The 24,788-nt window shown below is 45.7% G+C and overlaps 1 protein-coding gene across 1 annotated transcript in view; it reads left to right on the top strand.

Annotated features, from left to right (window-relative positions):
- LOC115084120 (isopentenyl-diphosphate Delta-isomerase 1-like) overlaps positions 1 to 23,278 on the top strand; it is a 55,190-nt gene extending 31,912 nt beyond the window's left edge. Inside the window, exon 5 of the mRNA XM_029588539.1 lies at positions 17,896 to 23,278. Coding sequence (XP_029444399.1) covers positions 17,896 to 18,213 — 318 coding nt within the window. The 3' untranslated portion in view covers positions 18,214 to 23,278. The remainder of the gene's footprint in view (positions 1 to 17,895) is intronic.
- Positions 23,279 to 24,788: the final 1,510 nt, after the last annotated feature.

The raw sequence follows: 24,788 nt of genomic DNA, 5'->3' as shown, positions 1-24,788 counted from the left end.
CCTCTGATCACCATGGGATGAACCTGGATGCAGTGGACCTAGATGTGGCTCCGATTCGGCGGATGGAGCCAAGGATGATCCTGATCTGAATGAGTTTCCAGTTCCAGAGGGGGGCGACCCACACATAGTGCACTTATTCAAGTAGGAAGAGTTCCGTCCTCTAATTCTTCATGTTCTGGAGGAGCTGGGCATGAAAGTCTCTCAGGCAGTCGGATGGTGACGGGGTAAATCCGGTTCTTGACGATCTACGAGGGCTGACGTCCACCTTTCTATTGCCAAAGAAGATCCGGGAGTGGGACTCCCTGGATGTGGGTCTGAAAGTGGGCAGAGCAATGGCCTTGGTGGAGGAGATCTTAGATCTCCTGACGGTCCTGAAGGTGGATGCAGCCATTTTGGTGGTCATCAAGAAGATAATGATTCCTGTGGCTGCCACTTTGAAAGATGTTCAGGACCGCAAACTGGAGATTCAGCTAAAGCAGATGTTTGATGTCTCTGCGTTGAGTCTGTGTGTGTGGATTTGTGCCAGCTTGATGCAGAGGGGCCTGTCTGTGTTGGGTTCAGAAGGCCCCGAACGTGGTGCCTTCAGGAAATGGCGATCCCTTACAAGCGGCCTGTCTGGATTTGGGTATTGCTTATGTGGCGGACGCGCTTTATGACTTGGTATGCACATTGGCATGTAGCATGGTTTCATCTGTAGCGGCCCGTAGGCTCCTGTGGCTCCGCAATTGGTCGGCGGGTTAATCTTCTAAGGCCCAGCTTTGTAACCTCCCTTTTGAGGGGAAGCTCCTGTTTGAGGAGGACTTGGACCAACTGGTGAAGCTGCTGGGGGAGTCGAAGGGCAACAGGCTAACAGAGGATAGGAAACTCAGTAAGAAGGTGTTTTCATCTTGAGTCCGTTTTCGGGATTTTCGCAAGTTACGGGCCAGCAAATCCTCTACTTCCCTCCTCAGCAAAACACTGTTTTGGTCACCAGCAATCCTTTCGAGGTGCCTGCAGGTCGGTAAGAGATGAAACAGGTCAGCGCTCCGGAGGCGGAAAGACTGCCTGATGAAGCCCGTGTCCCCCACTGCCTCCTACAGTAGAAAACTGTAGGAGGCAGATTGTCCAGCTTTTATGAGGAGTGGGAAAGGATTACCTCAGACCATTGGGTTCTAGAGGTGATAAGAGAGGGCTAAGTACTAGAATTTTCCTGCCGTTTAAGGGAGGCCTTTGTGGAGTCCCACGTATCCTCTTTCAGCAAACGGGAGGCGGTGTCGGACTCTACAAAGTTTTCTCTATTTAAAGGCCATAGTTCCCATTCCTTTGGCGGAGCAGGGGCAGGCAGATACTCCGTTTACTTTGTGGTGCCCAAGAAAGAAGGTACGTTTCAGCCCATTCTCAATTTGCAGAAAATAAACTGATTCCTTTGGGTTCCGCGCTTTCATATGGAAACATGCATGGTGGTAGCAGCTGTTTGCAAGAGAGAGTATCTCATGGAGGTGTATCTGCACATCCCTATCCGACAGGACCACCAGAAGTTCCTCTGGTTTATGGTGATGGGTCAGCATTTCCAGTTCCGGGCCCTTCCCTTTGGTCTGGCAACTGTGCCATGCACATTTACCAAGCTGGTGGTGGTGGTGGTGGCTGTTCGCAAGGAAGGAATTCTGGTACATCCACACTTGGCAATTGGCTGATTTGAGCAAAGTTGAAAGACGAATGCGAGCATTCCCTGCAGAGGGTGATGTCACTTTGTTTGTGCTAGGTTGGGTCATAAACCTACAGAAGAGTCACTTAGAGCCGACTCAGGCCTTGTTGTACCTAGGAGCCCATTTTGACACGCAGCGGGGCAGTGTCTTCTTGGCAGTAGACAGGATAGTGAATTTGCAGTCCCAGGTGAAGAGTATCCTTCAGTTGGCGATGCCAACAGTGTGGGATTATCTGCAAGTTCTGGGGTCCATGGCTTCCACATTGGATTTGGTTACCTGGGCCTTTGTGCACATGAGGCCTCCGCAACGCGCACTATTGTCCAGGTGGAGTCCCTTGTTGGAGAACTACCATCTTCCCTTGCCCCTCCTTCAAGAGGTCCAGATCCAGTCTCTCGAAGTGGCTGTCTCGTCTCAATTTGGAGCCCCCAGACTGGGTAGTGGTTTCCACGGATGCCAGTCTCTTAGGGTGGGAGGCAATGTGCTTAGGCCGGTTGGCTCAAGGGCTTTGTCTAGCAGGAGAAAGACCAGGCACTATCAATCAGCTTGAGATGCGGTGGTTCATCAAGCTCTTCAGGTTTTCCTGCCTTTGATCAAGGGACAGTTGTTGCGTTGTCCAAAAACCACGAACCAACAGTGATATACATCAGTTGGCAGGGCAGTATGAGGAACCATGCAGTGGCACTGGAAGCTTGGAGGTTGTTTGCCTGGGTGGAGTGCTGTCTCGGGGGTTTTGCAGCATCACATGTAGCAGGAGTAGACAATATACAGGCAGATTTTCTCAGGCAACAGCTGGATCCAGGAGAATGGGAGTTGTCCCCTGACGCAGGGAATCACATCTGCACCAGGCGGGGCATTCCCCAGTTTGATCTGATGGCTACGTGTGCCAGTGTGAAGACGGAGACATTCTTCAGCCGAAGAAAGGAGGTTGGCTCGGTGGGCCTAGATGCTCTGGTATGTCCATTGCTGCCGGGGATCTTCCAGTATTCTTAGTCTACAGCAGATGGTGGACGTACCTCTCCCTATGGGGATTGTTGTACTTTTTGGAAGGAGAAATTCTACATTGTAATGTGAGAAAATTGAACCCCGCTGTCCTGCGGTGATAACTAAAGGTCCCTCCCCCAGTTGAGAATTCCTGAGGTGATCTCAGAGGTGTGCCTTGGTCAGGTAGCCGTTTCCCAGCGTGTAATTCGCTGCTTAGGCAGCTGAAAGGCAGCGGATGCAGGAAGCCGAGCAAAGCAGTGACAGCCAAAGCCCTCTCCCCCAGCAGCTGGAGACACTCTGTACTCAGCCAGTGAGCGCTGAGCCCCCAGGTAAGTTTTGGGGGTTTTTTGTTTTGTTTTTAAAAAGATGATTTACCTTCAGATTCAGAGACTATTAGAGGGATTTTCAGTAGGACTCCCCTGGTCTCAGTGCTTAGCGCAGCATACTGACGTCGTTCCCACTCCCATTGGAATAAGGAAATTTGGGCTTCCGAGTGGGTTGAGTAGCCCCTAGTGGGCTAGGCCCTGCTATAGGCTTGGTTGGCACACCACTTGGTAGGTCATGGCAGCACCATCTTGCGTGCATTTTCTGTGCATACAGTATTGCCTTCCATAGGACGTCTGTGCGCGCAGTGCGTCAGCTCTGCACACGCATCCCTATGCGCACAACTTCAAAAGTGCACAATACAGGAAGAGCTGTGTGCACAGACTGTTCGTGCGCCTTGCTCTGCCTAGATACTCGAAATTTGTGAGCATAAATTTTTAAGCGTGAGCCAATTCAACGCACAGCTATCGCTACCAATGGTGCTGGAACCAAGAAACCTAAGCGCCTTGCTCTCTGCATTGCTTGTCATATTAGGGCTTCACAGCCTGACCTGAATTCCAACTTATGTCAGCACTGTGAGGAAGCCCAAAAATAGTTGGCCGCCTCGGACTTTGTAGCCAGGCTCTTCCTGTTCAGATGATGGGTTAGTCACAGCCTTAACTGGCAGTACACCCTTGACTGGGTCATCCGTGGAAGAGGGCAATTCAGCTGGACCTACCTCAGTACCTCCTGGACTAGGTATGGAGTTTTTCCAGGTGCTCAAGTCTTCGTACAGGTGCAGTCTGCTGCCTCACTGGCCCCTGTCTGGATGCAGACCCTGAGGCATAGCTTGCCTTACCAAGGGTATCCCTGATAGGGACCCAGATGGCATGGATGAACCAGATTCCTTGGAAGATGGGGAAAGTCCCCCTAGGTTGGACCCGTATCGGACTGTTATGGTTCTTTCACAGAGACGAATTGCTGGCCTTGGTTTCCCAGACCCTGAAGACACTGGGAGTTCTGGGGTGGTTTCTATGATCGAACCAAAGAAGGACCCCATTCCGATCTCCCTATGGAAATCATCTTGCTACTTTCTAGTGATGGATGCCATCCAGAAGTTGATTGATCTGGAATGAGATGCCCCAGAAGCAAGTTTTAAAGGTGGCTGAGCATTGGAAGCTCTCTACCTTCTGGACCCGGCAGCAAGAGAACGTTTGTGTTTCCCTAAAGTGAATGCACTGGTCTGTGCCATCTCTAAGCGAACAACTATCCCAGTGAAGGGAGGAGCGGCCTTAAAAGATGCGCATGATAGACAGATTGAGTCTATCCTTAAACACGTCTTTGACGCGGTAGAAATGACCTTTCAGATTGCTTCTTGTGCTTTGGTGACTCATTCGTGTCTACTTCTCTCTTAGGAGGTGGATGACTCTGGGATGAATTCCAGAGCGGTTATGGAACCTGCTGCCGCCTTTTTAGCAGACATGGGATCTGATTTAGTCTATACTTTAGCCAAAGGAGTGGCCTTAGTGGTGCCGGCCAGATGACAGCTATGGCTGTGGAATTGGTCAGCTGGAAAAGCTGGCCAGTAAAAGGGGGCAAATCTCCAGTTCCCGGAAGATCAGGAAGCAGTTACAGTGCCCCTTGCCTATGAGGGGTCGTTCCAGGGGTTCCCAGCATTTCTGCACCTACAGAAATTTAACATTTCAGGGGTCTTGACCCCTTGGGAGGTCTTAGTCCTTTTGCATCCCAAGAGAGGGGCAGATGCAGGCTCATCCCGAAACAGCCCCCCCCCCCCCCCACGAAATTTTACCGACCCATCTTCGGGATGAGGAGTTAGGGGGTCATCTGTCTTTTACCAACAGTGGGTCGAGATCATTTCGGACAAATGGGTACTAGAAGTCATACAAGAAGGATATGCACTGGAATTCCTCAGCACTCCTCTGGACGTATTCATGATGTCTCCTCGCCACTCCCAGCATAAGAAACAGGCAGTGGAGATTATGCTTCTAAGGCTCCTCAGGATGATGGCTGTGATCCCATTACCTGCACCCCAGGAAAATACAGGGCATTATTCCATTTATTTTGTTGTACCCAAGAATTCAGGTCAGGCCGTGAAGCCCTAATATGACAAGCAATGCAGAGAGCAAGGCGCTTAGGTTTCTGGACCTTGAGTGACTCATTTTTTCATAGAGACCTTGCGCTCTGTGATAATGGCCGTACAATTGGTAGAGTTTCTAACTCCCTGGATCTGTCAGAGGCAAACCTGCATATTCCAATCCAACAAGGACACAATTTCCTATGTTTTGCGATACTGGGTCGACATCATCAGTTTCGGGCACTGCCCTTTGGCCTAGCCACCACCTTTAGAATATTTTCCAAGATTATGGTGTTCGTGGCAGCAGCATTGAGGAAAGATGGGATCCTGATGCACCCATACTTGGACAATTGGCTGATCCAGACCAATTGCCATAGAAGAGAGCCTCCTGATGACCAACACAGTGATCTCCTTATTACAGGAACTCAAAGTATTAAACTTGGCCAAGAGCAGCTTCAAACATTCCCAGTCCCTGGGAGGCCAGTTCGCCACCAGGCAGGGGAAGGTCTTTCTTTTGACCACACGGATACGGAAGTTGTTGTAACAAGTGCACCAGCTGGTGAACACTGTACACCCGACAGTGTGATGGCAGCAACCCTGGAAGTAGGGCCGTGCACACATGCGTCCACTTCAGTGCTATTATGTTGGATATCACAGTCCCAAAACTGTGGTTCGTCTCCACTTACCGTGGTGGTTGCAGGAAGCTCATCTGAGCATGGGCGTGTCCCTATCCTCCCCAAACTGGCTGGTTCTCATGACAAATGTAAGTCTCTGGGGCTGGGGAGCTCACTGGCAGGAGCTGACAGCTCAGGGACATTGGATGGAAGAAGAGGCCCTGTGGAACAGTAGTTGCCTGGAAACCCAAGCAGTCATATTAGCATGTTTACAGTTCAGCCACAGACTCCTGGGTCAAGCAGTCCACGTGAAGTCGGACAACACAACTATGGTAGCCTACATCCTTCACCAGGGAGGAACCAAGAGTCAGCAGGTGTCGCAGGAGATAGACCTCCTTTTATGTAGTGGGCGGAAGTACATCTACAGATGATCTCAGCATCTCACATCACAGGAAAAGACAGAGCAGACTTTCTAAGCAGGGAGAATCTGGATCCAGGAGAGTGGGGGTTGTTGACCAAAGCGTTTCAACTGATAGTAGATCATTGGGGCATCCCATCAGTTGACCTGCTGGACACATCTCACAATACGAAGGTTCTTCAATTCTTCAGTCACAGAAGAGATCCGGAGTCCCTGGGAATTGACACTTATCCAGATCTGGCCAGAAGACGAGTTGCTATGTCTTCCTTCCGTTCCCCCTGCTGGGCAGGATCATTTGCAGAATCGAACACCACAGGGGACTCATCCTATCAGTAGTCCCAGATTGGCCCAGGCGTCCATGGTATGCGGACAATGTAGAGATTCCTGGTGGAGATCCCCGTGTGTCTCCCACTGCACAGGGACCTGTTGCATCAGGGACCGGTCCTTCATGAGAATCCAACTCTATTCTGTCTTACAATCTAGTTCTTGAGAGGGCTCTCCTCATGAAGCAGAGATATTGTGCAGCGATAATTGACACCTTACTTTGTGCTTGGAAGTTCTCCACGCCCCTAACGTATGTGCAGTTCTGAGTATTTGAGGCCTGGTGCGAAGAACGCAGTGTCCTTCCTCAGACTGTGAAAATCCCACTTATTCTGGAATTTTTGCAGGACTGTTTTAATAAGTCTGGCCCTTACCTCCTTGAAGGTGCAGTTGTGGTGCGCTCCTGTTTCAGGGGTGAGGTGAATGGGGCCTACCTGTCAGCTCATCCTGATGTGACTTATTTTCTGAAGGGAGCGAAGCACCTTCGACCTCCCTTACGGTTGCCGGTTTCCTTGTGGAATCTTAATTTGGTACTGGATTTTTTGGCAGGTCCTTCCTTTTGACTGCTGCGCAGTCTTTCCTTGTGTTTATTGACTTTGAAAAACTGTGTTCCTGGTGGCTATATGCTTGACATGTCGCATTTCTGAACTATAGGCATTGATGTGGCAGGAACCGTTCCTCCAGATGACTCCAGGAGCATTACAGCTATGTACTGTTCCTTCCTTCTTGCCCAAGGTAGTATTGGGATTTCATTTGAATCGGTCCATTTTGTTGCCATCCCTTGAACTCAAGAACGCAGAAGAATATTGTTTCCTCCATCATTTGGATGTCAAGAGACTTCTAGTGCGGTATCTTAGTCTGTCAGTTCGAAAGATGGACCGCCTGTTTGTCCATCATGGCTGAAAGAAGCAGGGGTGAATCAGCTTCGCAGGCTACCATAGCTTGCTGGATTAAGGAGGTAGTCACGGGAACCTCTGTGGAGGCCCTAAAGCCATTACCTTCTCAGGTTAGAGCTCCTTCCACTAGGGCTCAGGCGGTCTCATGGGCAGAAACTAGACTGCTGTTTCACGCCGATATCTGCTGAGCGGTAATATGGTCCTCCTTGCACACCTCCAGGTTTTATCACCAGGACATACAGGCCCGAGAGGATGCAGCCTTTGCATGGGCGGTGTTGACTGGACCACAGGGAGTCTCCCACTCTGATTAACTTTTATGCATCCCATTGGTCCTGAGTCCATCTGGCTACACGCTAGAAAATAGAGAAATTACATAGTTGATGATTTCGTTTTCCTTAGTGTAGACAGATGGACGCAGCATCCTACCCTCGGCTGCCCAAGAAATGTGCTGCGGATTCTTCCATGGTGGGCCTCGAATCCAAGGGATTTAGGGTAAGTGTTCACCCTGGCCCTAGATTAGGGCCCCTGTATTCTTACTGGAGTTCAGTGTGTAAGGTTGGTTGAGTAAAGTTATGATTATCTATCTTTAATCATTTTTAATTGTCCTTTCACTAGTATGTCCATAGTGGCATTTGAAGAGAATACTGGAGGGCTGAGGTCATGGCAGGGGTATATTTTATTTATTTTTTATTTAATGTTTTTTTTTATATGTACTATGATGTCAGCTTTACAGCCTTACTCAATCTCCCTCTGCTGGCAGGGTAGCATAACGCATTGGTCCTGAGTCCATCTGTCTACACTAAGGAAAACAATTATCGGGTAAGTAATTTATCCCAGGACAAGCAGGATGATAGTCCTGACATATGGGTGACATCGATGGAGCCCTGATACGGAAAACTTGTAAAAGTTTCTAGAAACTTTTGACTGGCACACTGAGCCCACTGAGCATGCCCAGCATGCCATGATATTCTTAGCCACAGGGGTCTCCCTTCAGTCTCTCTTTTTCCACGGTGCTGTAAGCCTCGCGTGATAGGAGCTCTGAGATTTTTTTCCTCACGGAAAATATAACTTTTCAGTCACAAAATTATCTACTCGGGTCTCCCTTCGACATATCATTCGGTGAGTACTTTTTGAGTCAGTTTTTCGGTCGATTCCTCTCACCTTTTATTCGGTACCCACAGGCCATTAACCGTTACCCGGCCTATTTTTTTCACCATGGATTCGGGATTCAAAAAATGTCCAAATTGTAACCAAACTATGTGGATAACCGACCCGCACAACATTTGCGTTTTTATGCCTGGGATCAGGCCATGATGTCCATGCTTGTACAACTTGCACCCAGATGACACCAAAGGGCAGGCGTGCCCGGTTGGATAAAATGGAGGAACTGTTTAAAAAAACTCACTCCATCATCATCTTCGACATCGTCACCGAAGAAATTGTCACCCTCTTGAAAAACATCTAAGTAAGAAAAACGCCGATGACCATCAGTCACCGACCCCCATCTGGATCTTCCATAGCGTTGTCTTCGACATCTACTAGAGAACATCGTGAAAAAAGACACCATAGACACTGTTCTGTCTCCGATCCATCGGAGGGAAGGACATCGAGCCGATGCCGAAGCGTGTCCAGGTACTAGAGCCACCACGCCCCTCTGTACCCGAGATACCGAGGCGCTGTCCACCGGGATCGGTGTTAGAGACTGTGCCACTACGCTCAGTTGTGGAAGAGCCAGTATCGCCAGTCTTACCTTCTCCTGTGACAGTGGACCCAGTCTCCAGGGAAGAAGTGACTTCCATGGTCCAACAAGCGATCGTAGAGGCGTTCCAAAAATTCCAGCCTCCTTCCATGCCAGTATCGGTACTGACACCAGAGCCATCGATTTTTCAACCTCTACTGAATAGAATCGATGCATTAATAGGAGTTTTTCCTGCACAGACACAGATGACGCCGACAGCTCCCCCGATGCGGCCATCAACACCATCTAAGCCGAAACATCCACTGATTCCTTCGATTCCAATTCCAGGCTCATAGGAGGATGATGGGAGGGACTCTGATTCCTTCCCAGGGCCATCGGGCCTTCAACACCCCTGGGCACCGACATTACTATTGATGCCATCACAACCCAGTCCATCGGGCGACACCGGTCATCGATGCCTTTTCATTCCCCATCGATGCCTTTACTGCCTCCTTTGATACCAAAGCAGATTCCAACTCAACCATCGAAGTCTGCTTCTAAAACAAAGCATCCTCTTCAAAAACACAAACTAGAACTTTCTGGGTCACCTTATCAACATCACTACAGTCCTTGGGAGGATATAGACACTGATACAGAAGATTTACAGTCAGAGCCTTCTCCACCAGAAGAGAGAAGGAAGTCCCCTCCTGAGGACTTGTCCTTTGCAAATTTCATAAAGGAAATGGCAGATACAATTCCCATTGAATTGCTTACTGAAGAGGATACAAGACTCTTGAAGTATTGCAATTTGTTGATGCATCAAAGGAGGTGATGGCAATACCCACTCATGAAGTGCTTCTGGAACTTCAGCATAGATTATGGGAACATCCTTGCTCTGTACCAGCTGTAAACAGAAGAACAGATGCAACATACCTGGTACAACATATCCCAGGTTTCCAAAAACTGCAATTGCCACATCACTCAGTGGTCGTTGAATCGGCTCAGAAAAAAGCCAGGAAACAGAATTCTGCCCCACCAGGGAAAGAACAGAAGTTCTTAGATGGCTTAGGGAAAAATGTTTTTCAGGGATCCATGCTGGTATCTAGGATTGCGGCATACCAGCTTTATATGACGCAATATCAAAGAAACTTGTGGAAACAAATTCAAGATATTGCCGATAACCTTCCTCAACAGCAGCTGGCATTAAACATGGTTTAAGTCCTCAGATACTGCTTTAATAAACCAACTACCTACACTGACCTATGACTTCTTCTCAATCCCGAAACTGAAAAAAAGAGGTGGAATCCTTCTGGCTACCAAAAAAAGCTTCAACTTCACCCAACACCCATTCATCTCTAACTCAAAACTGGAAGTCGGCTTCTTTACTTCACAACATCTTCAAATCCTTCTTGTCTACCCCCCCCCCCCCCCCCCCCCCCCCCGGGGCTCCTAGAATCCGACGTCTCCCCCATCCTTGAAATCACCACTATGCTCATCAACCTGGATTCGCCAGCAATCATCTTAGGAGATTTCAATCTGCACATTGACAATCCTTCACCATCTAACAGCTGCGAAACCCTCCTCACAGCCCTCTCAGCAATGGGATTCCAACAACTAGTCAACGAACCCACACACAAAGCGGGTCACACTCTGGACTTGATTTTCGTCAACAAAGGCATTACGACTACATCCAATTTGAAGAACAAAAAGGTTCCATGGTCAGACCACACTCTCATCTCTACCTCGTTCGCACTGAAAGAATCCAACACTCCTAACATCCCCTCACCCTCATTCCAATACAGGAGGCGTTGCTCCCCGGAAGACCTTAACCAGTTGGTTTCACAGCTCCCTCTATTAGACCTCACCGACCCGAACACTGCCATTCGCTCCTGGAACAACATAACAGAAAATATAGCTAACAAGCTCTGCCCCTTAACTATAAAAAAAAAAAATCTCACACCAATGCCTCCAACAGATAACCTTGGTTCACCAATGAACTCAGAAAACTAAAACAAAGTTAAAGAAAGAAGCGGCATGGCGTAAAACCCCGTGACATCACCATCTCCTCATACAAATCCACACTACACCAGTACACATCCCTCACCTCAAAATCAAAAAAAGATTATTATGCTTCTAAAATTCACAACCTGGTCTTGGACGCTAAAGCTCTCTTCGGTTATGTCTCCAGCCTCACTCAATCCATACCGCGAGAAATCCCCGGCAACATGGCACAATCCAAAGCTGAAGAACTCGCTTTGTTTTTCCAAAATAAAATCACCAATCTTTTAACCCAACTGCCCTCCAACACCGCCGCCCTCCCGACATATCAACACCCTGCCTACAAAAACTTCAGCCTAAACACCTTTGAGCCCGTCTCTTCCACTGAGATACAAGCCATCCTGAGAAGAATGAAACCTTCGTCTCATCCTGCAGACCACATCCCCACCAAACTACTTCTATCTATTCCAGACACAATAGCCACATCATTGACAAACATCATCAACTGCTCTCTAGCCCAAGGAACCTTCCCAGACGATCTCAAAATGGCCTCAATCTCACCGCTCCTAAAGAAACCTAACCTTGACCCAAAGGACCCCAACAACTTCCGCCCCATAGCTAACCTCCTTTTCATCGCCAAGATCATGGAAAAACTAGTGAACTCTCAACTTACAGACGTCATCGAAGACAACAATCTTCTCTTCGCCCCCCAACACGGCTTCCGAAAAAAATCGAGGTACAGAATCCCTCCTTACCTCTTTGACAGACCTTATCTTATTGGGCCTCGACAAAGGAAATTCATTCCTATTGATTTTGTTAGACCTATCCGCAGCATTCGACACTGTCAACCATGCCATCCTCCTAAACCAGCTGGCGTCCATAGGAATCAGCGGCACCGTCCTATCCTGGTTCAAAACATTTCTCAACAGAGGTTACAAAGTTAAACTCCAAAACAAGGAATCCTCAAGATTTGACTCTGCCATAGGAGTCCAACAAGGTTCTTCATTATCTCCGACTCTATTCAATATATATCTTATTCCACTCTGCCAACTTCTCACCAACCTCAATCTAAAGTATTTCCTATACGCAGATGATATTCAAATCATCATCCCCATCAAAGACACATATCTAAAACTCTTGACTACTGGGAATCATGCCATCAAAAAATCAAACTACTCAACAGCCTACACCTCGTTTTAAATTCCTCCAAGACAGAAATCCTACTCATCTCTCCTGAGAACAACATCTCTAACATTACTCTTCCCACCAATCTACCAACCACACAAGTTAGAGACTTAGGAGTGATAATAGACAACCGGCTAAACTTCAAGGCACACATCAACAAAACAACCAAAGACTGCTTCTATAAACTCCAGGTCCTGAAAAGGATAAGACCTCTCTTCCACGCTCAAGACTTCAGAACGATCATCCAAGCAGTCATTTTTTCGAAATTAGACTATTGCAATTCTCTATTGCTAGGTCTTCCTTCATCCTACTCCAAACCACTACAGATGGTACAAAACTCAGCAGCCCGACTACTGACAGGCACAAGGAAAAGAGACCACATATCTCCCATCCTGAAAGAGCTTCATTGGTTACCAGTACACTTCCGTATCATATACAAAGCCATATCTGTCATTTACAAAACCATACATCAACTCACCACCCTTGATCTACAATTCCCTCTCCAATTATACAACTCGACACGACCCACCAGAGATGTTTTAAGAGGCTCCCTCCAAGTACCCCCCGTGAAAACGACCAGACACATTACCCTAAGAGATTGTGCCACCTCCACAGCTGGCCCTCTCCTTTGGAACTCCATTCCTACAGATCTCAGACAGGAGCCCTGCCTCCTAACTTTTAGGAAAAGACTTAAGACTTGGTTGTTCAAGCAAGCTTTCCCGGACACAATCTAATGACTCCTCAAAACATTCAGCCCTTAACCATGCCTTTTGTATATAGTATTTAACATGTATATTGTTTAACCATTTCTATTCTTTCCCCTCTTCCTTCTTTCTCCAAGTTCTGCTACCCTTGTTAAATGTAACTGCATCTTCGGTCACCATAGTTCTAGTTTGATGTATATACTGCACTCCCGTTTTATGTAAACCAGCAAGATATGTTTCCATGATTGCCGGTATATAAAAACCTTAAATAAATAAATTAATTAAATACTCTCATTGCCAAAGGCCTCAAATCTGGCAAACTAGGTACGAGCGGCTTACGACTCATTTGAGACATCTGCCCGTCTGTCAGCAGCTGGAATCAATGCACAAAGGTGAGCTTGGCTCAAGGCCTCGGACCTCAGGTTAGAAGTCCAAGAGAGACTGGCAGATCTCCCATGTACTGGAGACAGTCTCTTTTGGAGAAAAAATTCAAGACACTGTCTCCCAATTCAAAGATCACCATGAGACACTCTGTCAGCTCTCCAGATTACCATCTGATCAGCCTTCTTCCATACAAAAAGCTAACAGAAGGGATACCAGGAGGCCTTTCTATAAGCCTAGAAAGTACTATCCACCTGCTTCTTCAGCACGTTCCTACTGTCCACCGCAAAGGGGACGTACACGCCAACCAACGCAGACAAAAACCCAGCCACCTCCACAAACTGGTCCAGCAGCTGGTTTTTGAGATACATCAAGAGAACAGAAACCTCTCCACCAATCTTATGCCTCACTTACCAGTAGGAGGTCAACTCCATCATTTCAAACACCAATGGAGTCTCATCACCAAAGATCAATGGGTATTAGCCATATTGAATCAGGGATACCGTCTCAAATTCAAAACAATACCCCCACATTCGCCACCCATCACACTTTGGACAAGCACGGTCATCACATCTCAACTTCAAGTAGAACTCTCAACTCTGACTACCAGGGCTATCGAACGAGTTCCCCAAAGCAAAGGGTTGTATTCCTGCTATTTCCTAATTCCAAAGAAAATAGGCAGCCTTCACCATATCTTAGACCTCCGCAATCTCAACAAATTTCTTCAAAAAGAAAAATTTCGGATAGTATCTCTGGGAACCATCCTTCCATTGCTTCAACAGGGAGATTGGCGCTGTTCTCTAGATCTTCAAGACGCTTATACACACATACCCATTTCCACACAACATCACAAGTATCTACGATTTGTCATGGGAAAACATTACCAGTATAGAGTCCTGCCATTTGGATTTGCCTCTGCTCCTCGAGTTTTCACAAAATGTCTAGCAGTTGCTGCTGCACATCTAAGAAAAAACAGTATCCATGTTTTTCCCTAGCTAGAGACTGATTAATCAGAAGTCCATCCAGACAGGGAGCTCTGTCTGCCTTAAAAAGCACAATAGGACTATTACACTACCTGGGATTTCTAATCAACTATCAAAAATCCCCCATCGAGCAGTCTCAGATCCTCACGTTCATTGGAGCAGACCTCGACACCACAGTGGCGAAAGCTTTTCTTCCAAACAACCGTGGCAACAATCTAGCACGATTGGCGAATTCAATAACCCACTGCCAGTTCGCTTCCACCCATCAACTTCTAGTGCTACTAGGACACATGGCCTCTACAGTGCATGTTACCCCTATGGTAAAGTTAGCCATGAGAAGAATTCAATGAGCTTTGAAATCTCAATGGTTCCAAGCTTTCTAGCCACTGTCGTACACAGTTCAAATCGCCCACCAATTATGCCTTTCACTCCATTGGTGGACGAATCAAGCTGCCTTAAAAGCAGGTCTCCCATTCCAGCAATCAACTCTACAAGTCATCTTGACCACAGATGCCTCCAATTTGGGATGGGGGGCACATGTCAACAACCTTCAAATGCAAGGTACGTGGACTATGCTTGAAATGAAGTGTCAGATAAATTTCTTAGAACTTCGAGCAATGCGTTATACCCTTTATGCCTTCAAAGACTGCCTCTCGAACAAGACTGTGCTGATACAGACAAACAATACAGTAGCAATGTGGTACATAAACAGGGAGGCACAGGTTCTTATCTGCTCTGTCAAGAAGCAGTACAGATTTGGGCCTGGGCTCTTGAGCATGCCATGCATCTCTGAGCAACTTATCTAGCAGGCATACAGAACGTTCTAGCAGACTATCTCTGTCGACGTTTCCATCCCCACGAATGGTCTCTGGATCCAGATGTAGCGAGCATAATCTTTCAGCGCTGGGGTCACCCAGCCATAGACCTCTTTGCGTCCAAACTGAATCACAAAGTGGAAAGATTCTGCTCCCTCCATGGACGTCGACCAACGTTCCCCAGGGATGCCTTTGCTCACCCCTGGAACACAGGTCTCCTATATGCGTATCCTCTGATTCCGCTCATATCCAAAACTCTCGTGAAGCTACAACAGGACAGAGGGACAATGATCTTCATAGCCCCGTACTGGCCTCGACACGTATGGTTTCCATACTCCTCGACCTCTCGATCAGAGAACAGATTCGCCTGGGCACAGCACCCACTCTCGTAACTCAGAATCAGGGCAAGTTGAGTCATCCCAACCTGCCAACTCTTGCCCTGACAGCTTAGATGTTCAAAGCTTAATTTTGCAACCACTTAATCTTTCAGCTCAAGTCTCGGAAGTTATTGTAGCTTCATAAAAGCCTTCCACACGTAAATCTTACCACTCTAAGTGGACAAGATTTTCCAAGTGGTGCACGCAAAACAGTTTTGACCCCTATTCTTGCCCCACTCCTTCTTTATTAGATTATCTGTGCCACCTTTCAGATTCTGATCTACAAACATCTTCTGTAAGGGTACACCTAAGTGCCATAGCAGCATACCACAAGGGAATAGGGGATGCACCAATAACAGCGCAACCCCTCGTGAGTCGATTTATGAGAGGCTTACTCCACCTTAAGCCTCGCATTTGACCACAGATTACTGAATGGGACCTAAATTTAGTGCTATCAAGGCTCATGCGATCCCCGTTTGAGCCTCTGCACTCCTGTGATGAAAAATTTCTTACCTGGAAAGTATTTTTCCTCGTAGCCATTACATCTGCTAGAAGGGTTAGTGAGTTACAAGCTCTTGTCACATACTCACCCTACACAAGGTTCTTACATAACTGGGTAGTCCTTCGTACTCACCCCAAATTCTTACCAAAAGTGGTAACGGATTTTCATCTCAATCAATCCATAGTCTTACCTACTTTCTTTCCAAGATCACACTCTCACCAGGGCGAGAGAGTTTTGCACACCTTGGATTGTAAACATGCGCTAGCCTTTTACCTGAACCGCACGGCAGTCCATAGAAAATCCACCCAACTCTTTTTTTGTTTCTTTTGACAAAAACAAACCAGGAGTTGCAGTGGGAAAACAAACTCTCTCCAACTGGCTAGCAGACTGTATCGAATTCTGCTATAAAAAAGCAGGCATTCCTCTCCAGGGGGTGAGTAAAAGTGCACTTAGTAAGGGCTATGTCCACATCAGTAGCACACTATCAATCAGTGCCTATTGCTGATATCTGTAAAGCTGCAACTTGGAGTTCTCTTCACACCTTGCAGCACATTACTGTTTGGACAAGGAAGGACGACAAAATTCAGCCTTTGGACAATTTGTCTTAAAGAACTATTTCCAGTATAGTACCAACTCCTTCTACATCCATCCTACTGTGATTTCAGGCTGCCTCATTTTTTCCAACAGTACACCAGTTGGTTGTATGCTGTTGATTCAATACAAGAATGACTCAGCCTGTAGCTTGCTAATCACCCATATGAGAGGACTATTATCCTGCTTGTCCTGGGATAAAGCAAAATTGCTTACCTTGAAATAGGTGTTATACCAGGACCAGGATGTAGTCCTCACGAAACCCACCCGTCACCCCGCGGAGTTGGGTCCAATACGTTTTATTTTATTTTTTCGCTCCCGCTTACTGCTACAAATGAGACTGAAGGGAGACCCCTGTGGCTGAGAATATCATGGTATGCTGGGCATGTTCAGTGTGCCAGTCAAAAGTTTCTAGAAACTTTGACAGAATTTTTCCATATCAGGGCTCCATCGATGTCACCCATATGTGAGGACTATTTCCTGGGATAACACCTATTACAAGGTAAGCAATTTTGCTTTCTCCTTTACTTGGGAGCTGAATCTCTGTATTGGAAGTCCAGAAGTTCACAAATGGTAATGGTAAAATATATGAATAAAAAAAGTATCAGATGTTGTAAGAAAAATAATTCATGTTGGCAAGCTTGAGAGGTGGGGGGTAGGGGTGAGATGAAGGGAAGCAGTGCATCTGAAAATTTTGGGGTTTCCTACTTACATTTCACTAGGATAAGTAGAGCTCTTCTGTTCGGTATCCTCACACTACTGTATGCTTAGGCCAGCCAGAGGCTATGTGTAATAGATATAGGGGGGAAGGGAGTAAGGTGGCCATGACCTGTTCCCATCTTCTCTCCCTGGAGATAAGGGCTGAAGAATTTCACAGCACACTTGAGGTTCCCTTACACCACAGTAATGTGCTGTGGCACATTACTGTGGTGTAAGGGAATAATTTCAGGGAGTTTCTCTGCTTACCTACGGGCCGATACAGTAAAATCGCGGGAGAGCAGGCGAGCGCACAGGCCACGCTCCTGTGCGCGCGATACAAATTTATCTTACTGAATAAGGGGTAAAGCTAGTGCATCCAAAACGCGCGGCCAATCGCAGGTTAACAGTGCGCTCCGCCGGAGCACACGGTACTGTATCGGCCTGCTAGGTAGAAATTAAATTGCTATCTATATGTATATTAAGTAATTTCAGAGCTGCTTATTTACCTACCACATTACAGTGGGAATCAGTAGCCGGAGAACCTGTTAGAATCTGGTATTCCCTTTGCTTCTCCTCCCCTTTACTGACTTACAAAGTTATACCTGTATGTAGTTTGTCTTAGACTGACCTACATTGTGCAAAAGTAACAAAAATGGGCTTTAATTGCAGGCTACTCCAGATGAACTCAAGTATTTGACAAGGATCCACTATAAGGCCCAGTCTGATGGAATCTGGGGAGAACATGAAATTGACTACATTTTGTTTCTGCAAAAGGATGTAATGCTGAACCCGGATCCAAACGAGATTAAAAGCTACTGCTATGTGACAAAGGAAGAACTCAAAGAACTGTTTAAAAAAGCAGAAAGCAATGAAATTAAGATTACTCCATGGTTCAAGCTCATTACAGATACATTTCTCTTTAAATGGTGGGATAATCTGCACAATCTGAATGCATTTGAGGACCATGATAACATCCACAGAATGTAACTTTTTTTTAGTGGAGGTATGTGGGTGAAAAGAAAATAGATTAGATTGCTCTAAAACAGGCTCTTGAGTTGTCATGAATGGAAGTTTGATTACATGTAAACATAGACATAACATAGATTGAATACCTGTTATAGGAATCGTATTTTCTATACAAATCAGTATAGAGTGTTCAGTGGTTAGAAAAACAAGGTAGTAAAGTGAGCATTTTATGCTGTGGTTGATAATGAAAATGAGAAGACCACCATTCAGTCTCTACTTGCAAGAGTAGGAGATTCTCATGTAGCAAGAATTAGTTTAACCCTTTACCACTTGACTGGCAGCTAAAAACAGCTTTTAACCTACCATACTATTGCATTTAAATATGGTGTGAACCATATCTGGGCAGGAATTTTTTTATAGGTGACAAACCTCCTGCAGCCCTGCCCACACTACTGAAGGGCCCACTTAGGATCCAAAAAGCAGAACCTGCTACTCATGGATATTACAAAAATCTTGTGTGAGACAAACAGCTAGCATTGCTTCTACCTCTAATACCGAATTTCCTTTATTTTTTTTGCCCCAAGAGCTATCATTAGTCCATTGGTGTATATTATTCTTTGCTTCCTAGCTGCCTTCTGACTCACTTGAGAAGAATCTGCATTTCTTTCTCAGCTAATGGAGTCTGAGGAGTAGAATCTCCAGTAGGTGAGGTGGAGAGACAAACTTTGATGTCAAGCAGAAGTCTCTAGCAGGCCAGCACTGAGACTACATTCAAACTAGAAAGTGAAGTTGCTCACCTGAAACAGGTGTTTTCCGTGGACAGCAGGACAGTCAGACACAGATGGGAGAAATCACCTGGCATCGAGTTGGGCCTGATCAATAGCTGAAACTTCTGGAATTGCACCCAGGGGAGGACCTTGAACTGGAAGTGGAGATACTGGACAAGGAAGCACAGATAGCATCAATGAGATGGGTGAATTGCAATGTGATTGTACGTATACTTGAGGGTGAGAGAAACAAGCTATTCACCGAGCCTCAGAGGTGGAAAAATGGACACCAGATGTCATGCACAGCTTCCCACAGTGGACAAAGTGATTGAGCACCCTGAGAACCAGAATGGGGTGGAGATCCCCTTTCTTTTTGGGCACCAGGAAGAAAAAGGAGTAGAAATCGGAACCTCATTGACTGGGCAGCACAGGTTCCACTGCACCCATGAGCAGGAGACTGAGTTCCTGATGCAGGATGGGAAGTTGAACCAGAGGGCACCATAAAGGATCCAGAGGGGTGGTTGAAGGCGTAGTGAAGAAATCTATGAAATAGCATCTGGATACAATACTCAGAACCCAACAGTCTGTGAGATGCCTCCGAAAATTGAACCAAACGCTCTCCTGCTAGTATGTCCGGATAGGGATTCGGAGGCAAGGCAAGACCATCAAAAGGAAGAGGTTAGGGCAGGCTATGGACCTTGGCTAGAGCCCTGATCTCTAAGACAAGCAGCTCCTTGAATAAGCATGAGGAGTTTGAGGAACACTACTGAAACTGACAAGACCAGAAGTGCAAGTAGGAAGGCTGAAAATGATGCTGGTGCTGGAGAATGAATAGTAAGGCTTTCTCCTGTACGGATGTGACTGGTAAGGCCGAAATAAGGAGTGCATGGCAGTATTCTAATCCTTGAGGAGAGTAACTTCCTCTTCACTCTAGCCCCAAAAAGAGTCCTGAACAAGGGGTGTCTGCCAGCTTTTCGTGAACGTTCTCCCTCAGGCTGGACGTTTTAAGTCACATCTAGTATCAGTCGCCGTTGTAGAGGCATGGGACGCTGAATGGAATACATCACAAGAGGATCTCGTGCGATGTTCCGTGCAGTCCCTGTTATCTGCCAGTAGCTGCCTGGCCTCAGTAGACATTGGCTCAGCAAGTTGCAAGGTTACAGCTCTGATTTGGTGTCAGAGGCCATAAAAGTATTGAGCCATCTGCACCTAGTGAGAAGCAATGCAGGAAATTAGGGCTGCCAACTGGAAAACTCTTGCCCTATGTGTCAAAGTTATGAGGGGCTGAGGCCTGAGACTGGGACCTCTTTGCCTTAAGCAATGCTGTATTCACAATAATGGAATCTAGAGATATCTGCAAGTGTGAATGACCTGGGCAGGCCTGAACCTTATACTTGAGGTCCACTGATTTAGAGATGGGTGGAATCGTGAAGGGGGTAGACCAAATTTTTGTTTGAACATCATGGATCGGAACTGCTCTGGTTTTCTTGGGCAGTTGCAGAAATTGAAACACGCTGTCATATGTTTTAGCTGGTACCCCCTTCCCCAGTAGTTTTAAACCATTTGCATCAGCCAGCTTGGCCGGGAATAGGTGGAATTGTCCGGGGGCATGAAACCTCCAGTAACATCTAGAGAAGAAATATCCCGTGAGGACAGTCTGGTGACCTTGGATCATGGACGTGTCTAACAGATCTGAAGGAGCATGCCAGTCTTGTGCTGATTGGAGAACAGGTGTCACAGGAAATATAGGCTGGAACCCTGGAGGTGATTCATGAGGCAAATCAGGAGGAAGACTCCACAGGCACATCACGCACCATCCTTGCCCTGACATCAACAGGTTTAGAAGAGTCTGATGCCTGGGAGGGCCTTGGGAAGTGTGGTGCCAACTCTGCACAGTTTCTGGCTGAGTCTTTGGTGCCTTAGTTGGCACCATGTGCTTCGGTGCCATTTACAGTGCAGATTACTTAGGCACTTTGGATGGCTGCACACTCTTATGAGTCTTGGACGGCATGGAGCCTTCGGTGTTTTTGACAGCACAGTGACTGAGTGCTATGGATGGTTCTGATGTATCTGGTGCCTTGGGCAGTGCTGAAGCCTTCGCCATAGATGGTGCAGTTTCCTTGCTGGCATTTGTGACCTGAGTGCACACAGTATCCAGTGCTTTTAACAGGTTCAGAGTCTTTTGATCAATTCCCATTCAAAGGTGCAGTGGGTGCATGAACTCGGAGGTTTGAGCTTGTATGGGCCTTAGACACAAGAATCCCTGTGCCTGGAGGAAGATGTGGAGGCATGGGCAGATGTAGAGGCTCCTCATGCATAGGAAGACATGAGAAAAGAGCTATGATTGATCTCAGTTGTGAGAGGCTAACTGTGCTGAAACAATGGGACCTGCGAGGAATATGGTTGAGGTCCACTATGCTAGAGAGGACCAGAGGATCCCTTGAGTCACTGGAGGAATCACAGCTACTCGAGCGGCATGACTTACTCCAATGAAGTGGCGAAGATTCCAGCTTTTGTTTTGAAGACTTTGTATGCAAGGATTCATACTTGACCTTAAGGTCCCTGTAGCAATGGGCCCTCGGGGACATGCTACTGCACACCTTGCAATTAGTCATGATGAGGCCCCACGCAAAGAAGATAGACATCGTGAAGGTCCCTCAATGACACTTTCTTACATTGAGGACAGAGATGGAAAGAGCAAACCCCTTTGCGAGAGCTTGCCTCAGTCATGGTAGAAGATGGGAGATGATCAGACCCAACTGTTCGTGCAAGCAGACAGAACGAGTCTGAGGAGGGAGGAGTATGCAGCATCTAACGGCCCTGGGCATTGACCTACTGCACACAGGTGCAGGGTGATTTCCAGAAGTTTCAGCTATTAATCAGGCCCAACTTGACGCCTTTGGATGCCTCATCCCATCTGTGACTGATGTCCTGCTTGTCCATGGAAAAACTGTTTTGTTTTTTAATTTAGTAACACACACAGCTAGGCACAATTTTGGTGCCTATGCTGGATAAATAAGAACCCATTTCTTTTGGACCTTTTTTTATGTATAATTTCTAAATTAGAATGCAGATGATGATACAGATACATACAAAGTCTGACTCATTTTTTATCCGCAGTAAACAAACTAAGAATCAAGCCCTTATGTGGGTAAAAACTTGTAAATGGTAACCACCTCAACCAATGGGATGGGCAGTGGCTATAAGTGCACTGAGTTATATATTTAAAAATGAAAGTGTCCCTGCTGTTTAAAGTCATTCTATGTATTTTCATAGACTACACTGTAAGCAAGCTGATTTATCAAAGCTTTGGTTTTTTTCCCCCTCATTGTTATTTTAAAGTTAAAGAATAACCATGATTAGGGTTGGTTTGTGGGGTGTGTGACCTGTGCAATCATGCACAGAGTGCCCCTTTTTTTTGTGATGCAGGCTTATCGTAGAACCACCCACAGCCTTGTCCTTTTTCAAAATCTCCCTCCTCCTTTTGCTAGCAGGAGGAGAGCAGCATACCTGCCACTGCCTTCTTTGGATGGCTTCATTTTGAAGTCTAAATGTTGTAGTTCAAACTTTGCAGTGAAGCCACAGAGGAAGAGGCCTGTACCCGGCCCTGCTCTTGGGGTGGGGAGGGAGGAACACCAGCTTTGGCTGTCACAGAGGATGCTGTTTTCCCTAAGGCTGGCCTTCAACATGTCTTAACCTTGATTAAAAGAATAAAATGCCCATACAGTTATACATGGGGACCTGTAAGTAGTCCTCATAGTAATAACTAGCCTCTCTGAGCTTGGAAATGCTATTATTCCTGTTAAATGATTTTTGGGATTGGGGACTCCTCTCATTTAACATACTGAACTAATTACCTTCCAAAGGTAGGTTCAGTATTTCCGTGCAGCAATTTGTATGTTTTAATCACAGTGGTATGCATCTTTGCCCCCTAAATATTTCCACATGGGACTCACAAGCAATCTGCAATGATCAGTGTTTACACAAAATTAACTCCCAAAACCTTAGCTTTTGGTTTGACACAGCAGCAAGATTTAAACAATATCCTTAATTTAAAGAACATTAACAAATTTGTGATTTGTGCTGCTTGAAATGTTTTTTTTCCACTAGTCTTTAGGACATCATTGTTCCATATCACAATGATCCAATTAAAAAAAAATCCACTACTGTATTAATATGGTAAAGAAATGTTATACACTGTTGCTTTTGTCAGTTCCTTTAACTGTGTAATGGAATAAAGTATAAAGCTACCATTAGTATGAGGTTGTTTTTTCCCCTTTTTGTGATTAGGAAATAAATTGACTTCTTATGAAACTTAATTGATCTCTGGCTTTCCCTTTGCTTCTTCATAATTATAGATCCTTTGTTCTAAGCCCATGCTTTTTTGAATGCGGTTAAGAGACAAAAAAGTATCGCTTCTGATGGGAGGTTGGCCCCTACATGTACCACCCTTTCTATGAAGAAGTATTTTCTAATGTTCCCAAGTTTACCCTCCTGTTGCAACTCCTACTATGACCTTGTTTCTGCAAAGCAAAGTTGCTTATCTGTTTATTTATTTAAAAACTTTTCTATACCGTCGCTAAGTTATATACCATTGCAACGGTTTACAAATAGGCACATAGACTAAGGTTAGTAAATCTAGGATAACGTACATTCTAATAGGTGCCAATAAAGGTCGGTTACAATTTCATAAATAAAATCATTATTTGAGTAATGTTGGTCAAGTCCAGGTGTATTATTGAGTTACTATCGCTTTGAAATATTACTTCTTAAATGTAGGATTGAGTAAATTCATTCTCATCTGCATTACCCTGTACTTTCATTCTTTACCCTCCACACTCTTTAGTGAAGGCTTTTTTTTAAAGAGCCATGTTTTTAAATTTTTCTTAAAAGTTTTGAGATTATTCTGTAATCTGAGTTCAGGGGGCATCGTGTTCCATAGTATGGGCCCAGCCAATGATAGCAAAGATCTGTAACAGATCTTTGCTATAGACAATGGGACAAATTGGCCACATAACTGGCTGACATCTGCCAGCATCAAGAATGGAATGCTGAACTTATAAAATCTGTGAAGGTTTTCTCAGTATGTGTGGGTGTCCCTGGCCAGCTGCTACTATACAAGTTGCCTCTCATTTTAGAAAGCTAACCTTCAGCTGTAAGGGAGGAGGGAGGGATTGTGTGGCTGATTTATTCTACTGTCTACAGTGAACATCTATTATATATAAGCAACTCTACTGCCCTGCTTTTCAACAAAGAAAGCAATTGGTCATGCAAGGGGGGACCCCAAAACTTAGGGTTGCATGAAAACATTTGATATTTTCTTTATCAAGATACAGGTTTCATATTTTCACTACTGATAGAAATTGGGGGCAGAATTGAAGGAATTAAATAAGCTTTTGAAAATTGCTTGGCCAAAATTGCTGTCTTGTTGTAAAACACTTTCTACTCAGTAATGATTATTGAATATATGGACAGAAGATCAGTTGATAACCAATTATCTTCTATGGAAGCAAAGCTAAGGAAGCTGCTGTAGCACTGACGTGATGGGTTTTCATCTTGGATTGATGTCCTGATGGTATATACCAAGAGATGCAATATTAATTCACATGGAAAGTTTTTTTTGTAACTGAAAAACCCTGTTCGATTGGTTTGAAAGCAATGAATGGTTGAGGATTTTCTACAAGACTTTGTTCTCTCCAAATAGAATAAAGTTCTTCTGCAGTCCAACATCTGAAGTCTGTTTGCCTTTTATGGATTTTTAGTTGGTTTCAAGCTGACTAGGAGCCCTCTGACTCCTCCTTGCTATTTTTGTCCTATGTTATGGGAAAA

The sequence above is a fragment of the Rhinatrema bivittatum genome, chromosome 2, assembly GCF_901001135.1.
Source record: "Rhinatrema bivittatum chromosome 2, aRhiBiv1.1, whole genome shotgun sequence".
Classification (NCBI taxonomy): Eukaryota; Metazoa; Chordata; class Amphibia; order Gymnophiona; family Rhinatrematidae; genus Rhinatrema; species Rhinatrema bivittatum.
The sequence above is the reverse complement of the archived record's forward strand: the minus strand, read 5'-3'. Positions and strand labels throughout refer to the sequence as shown.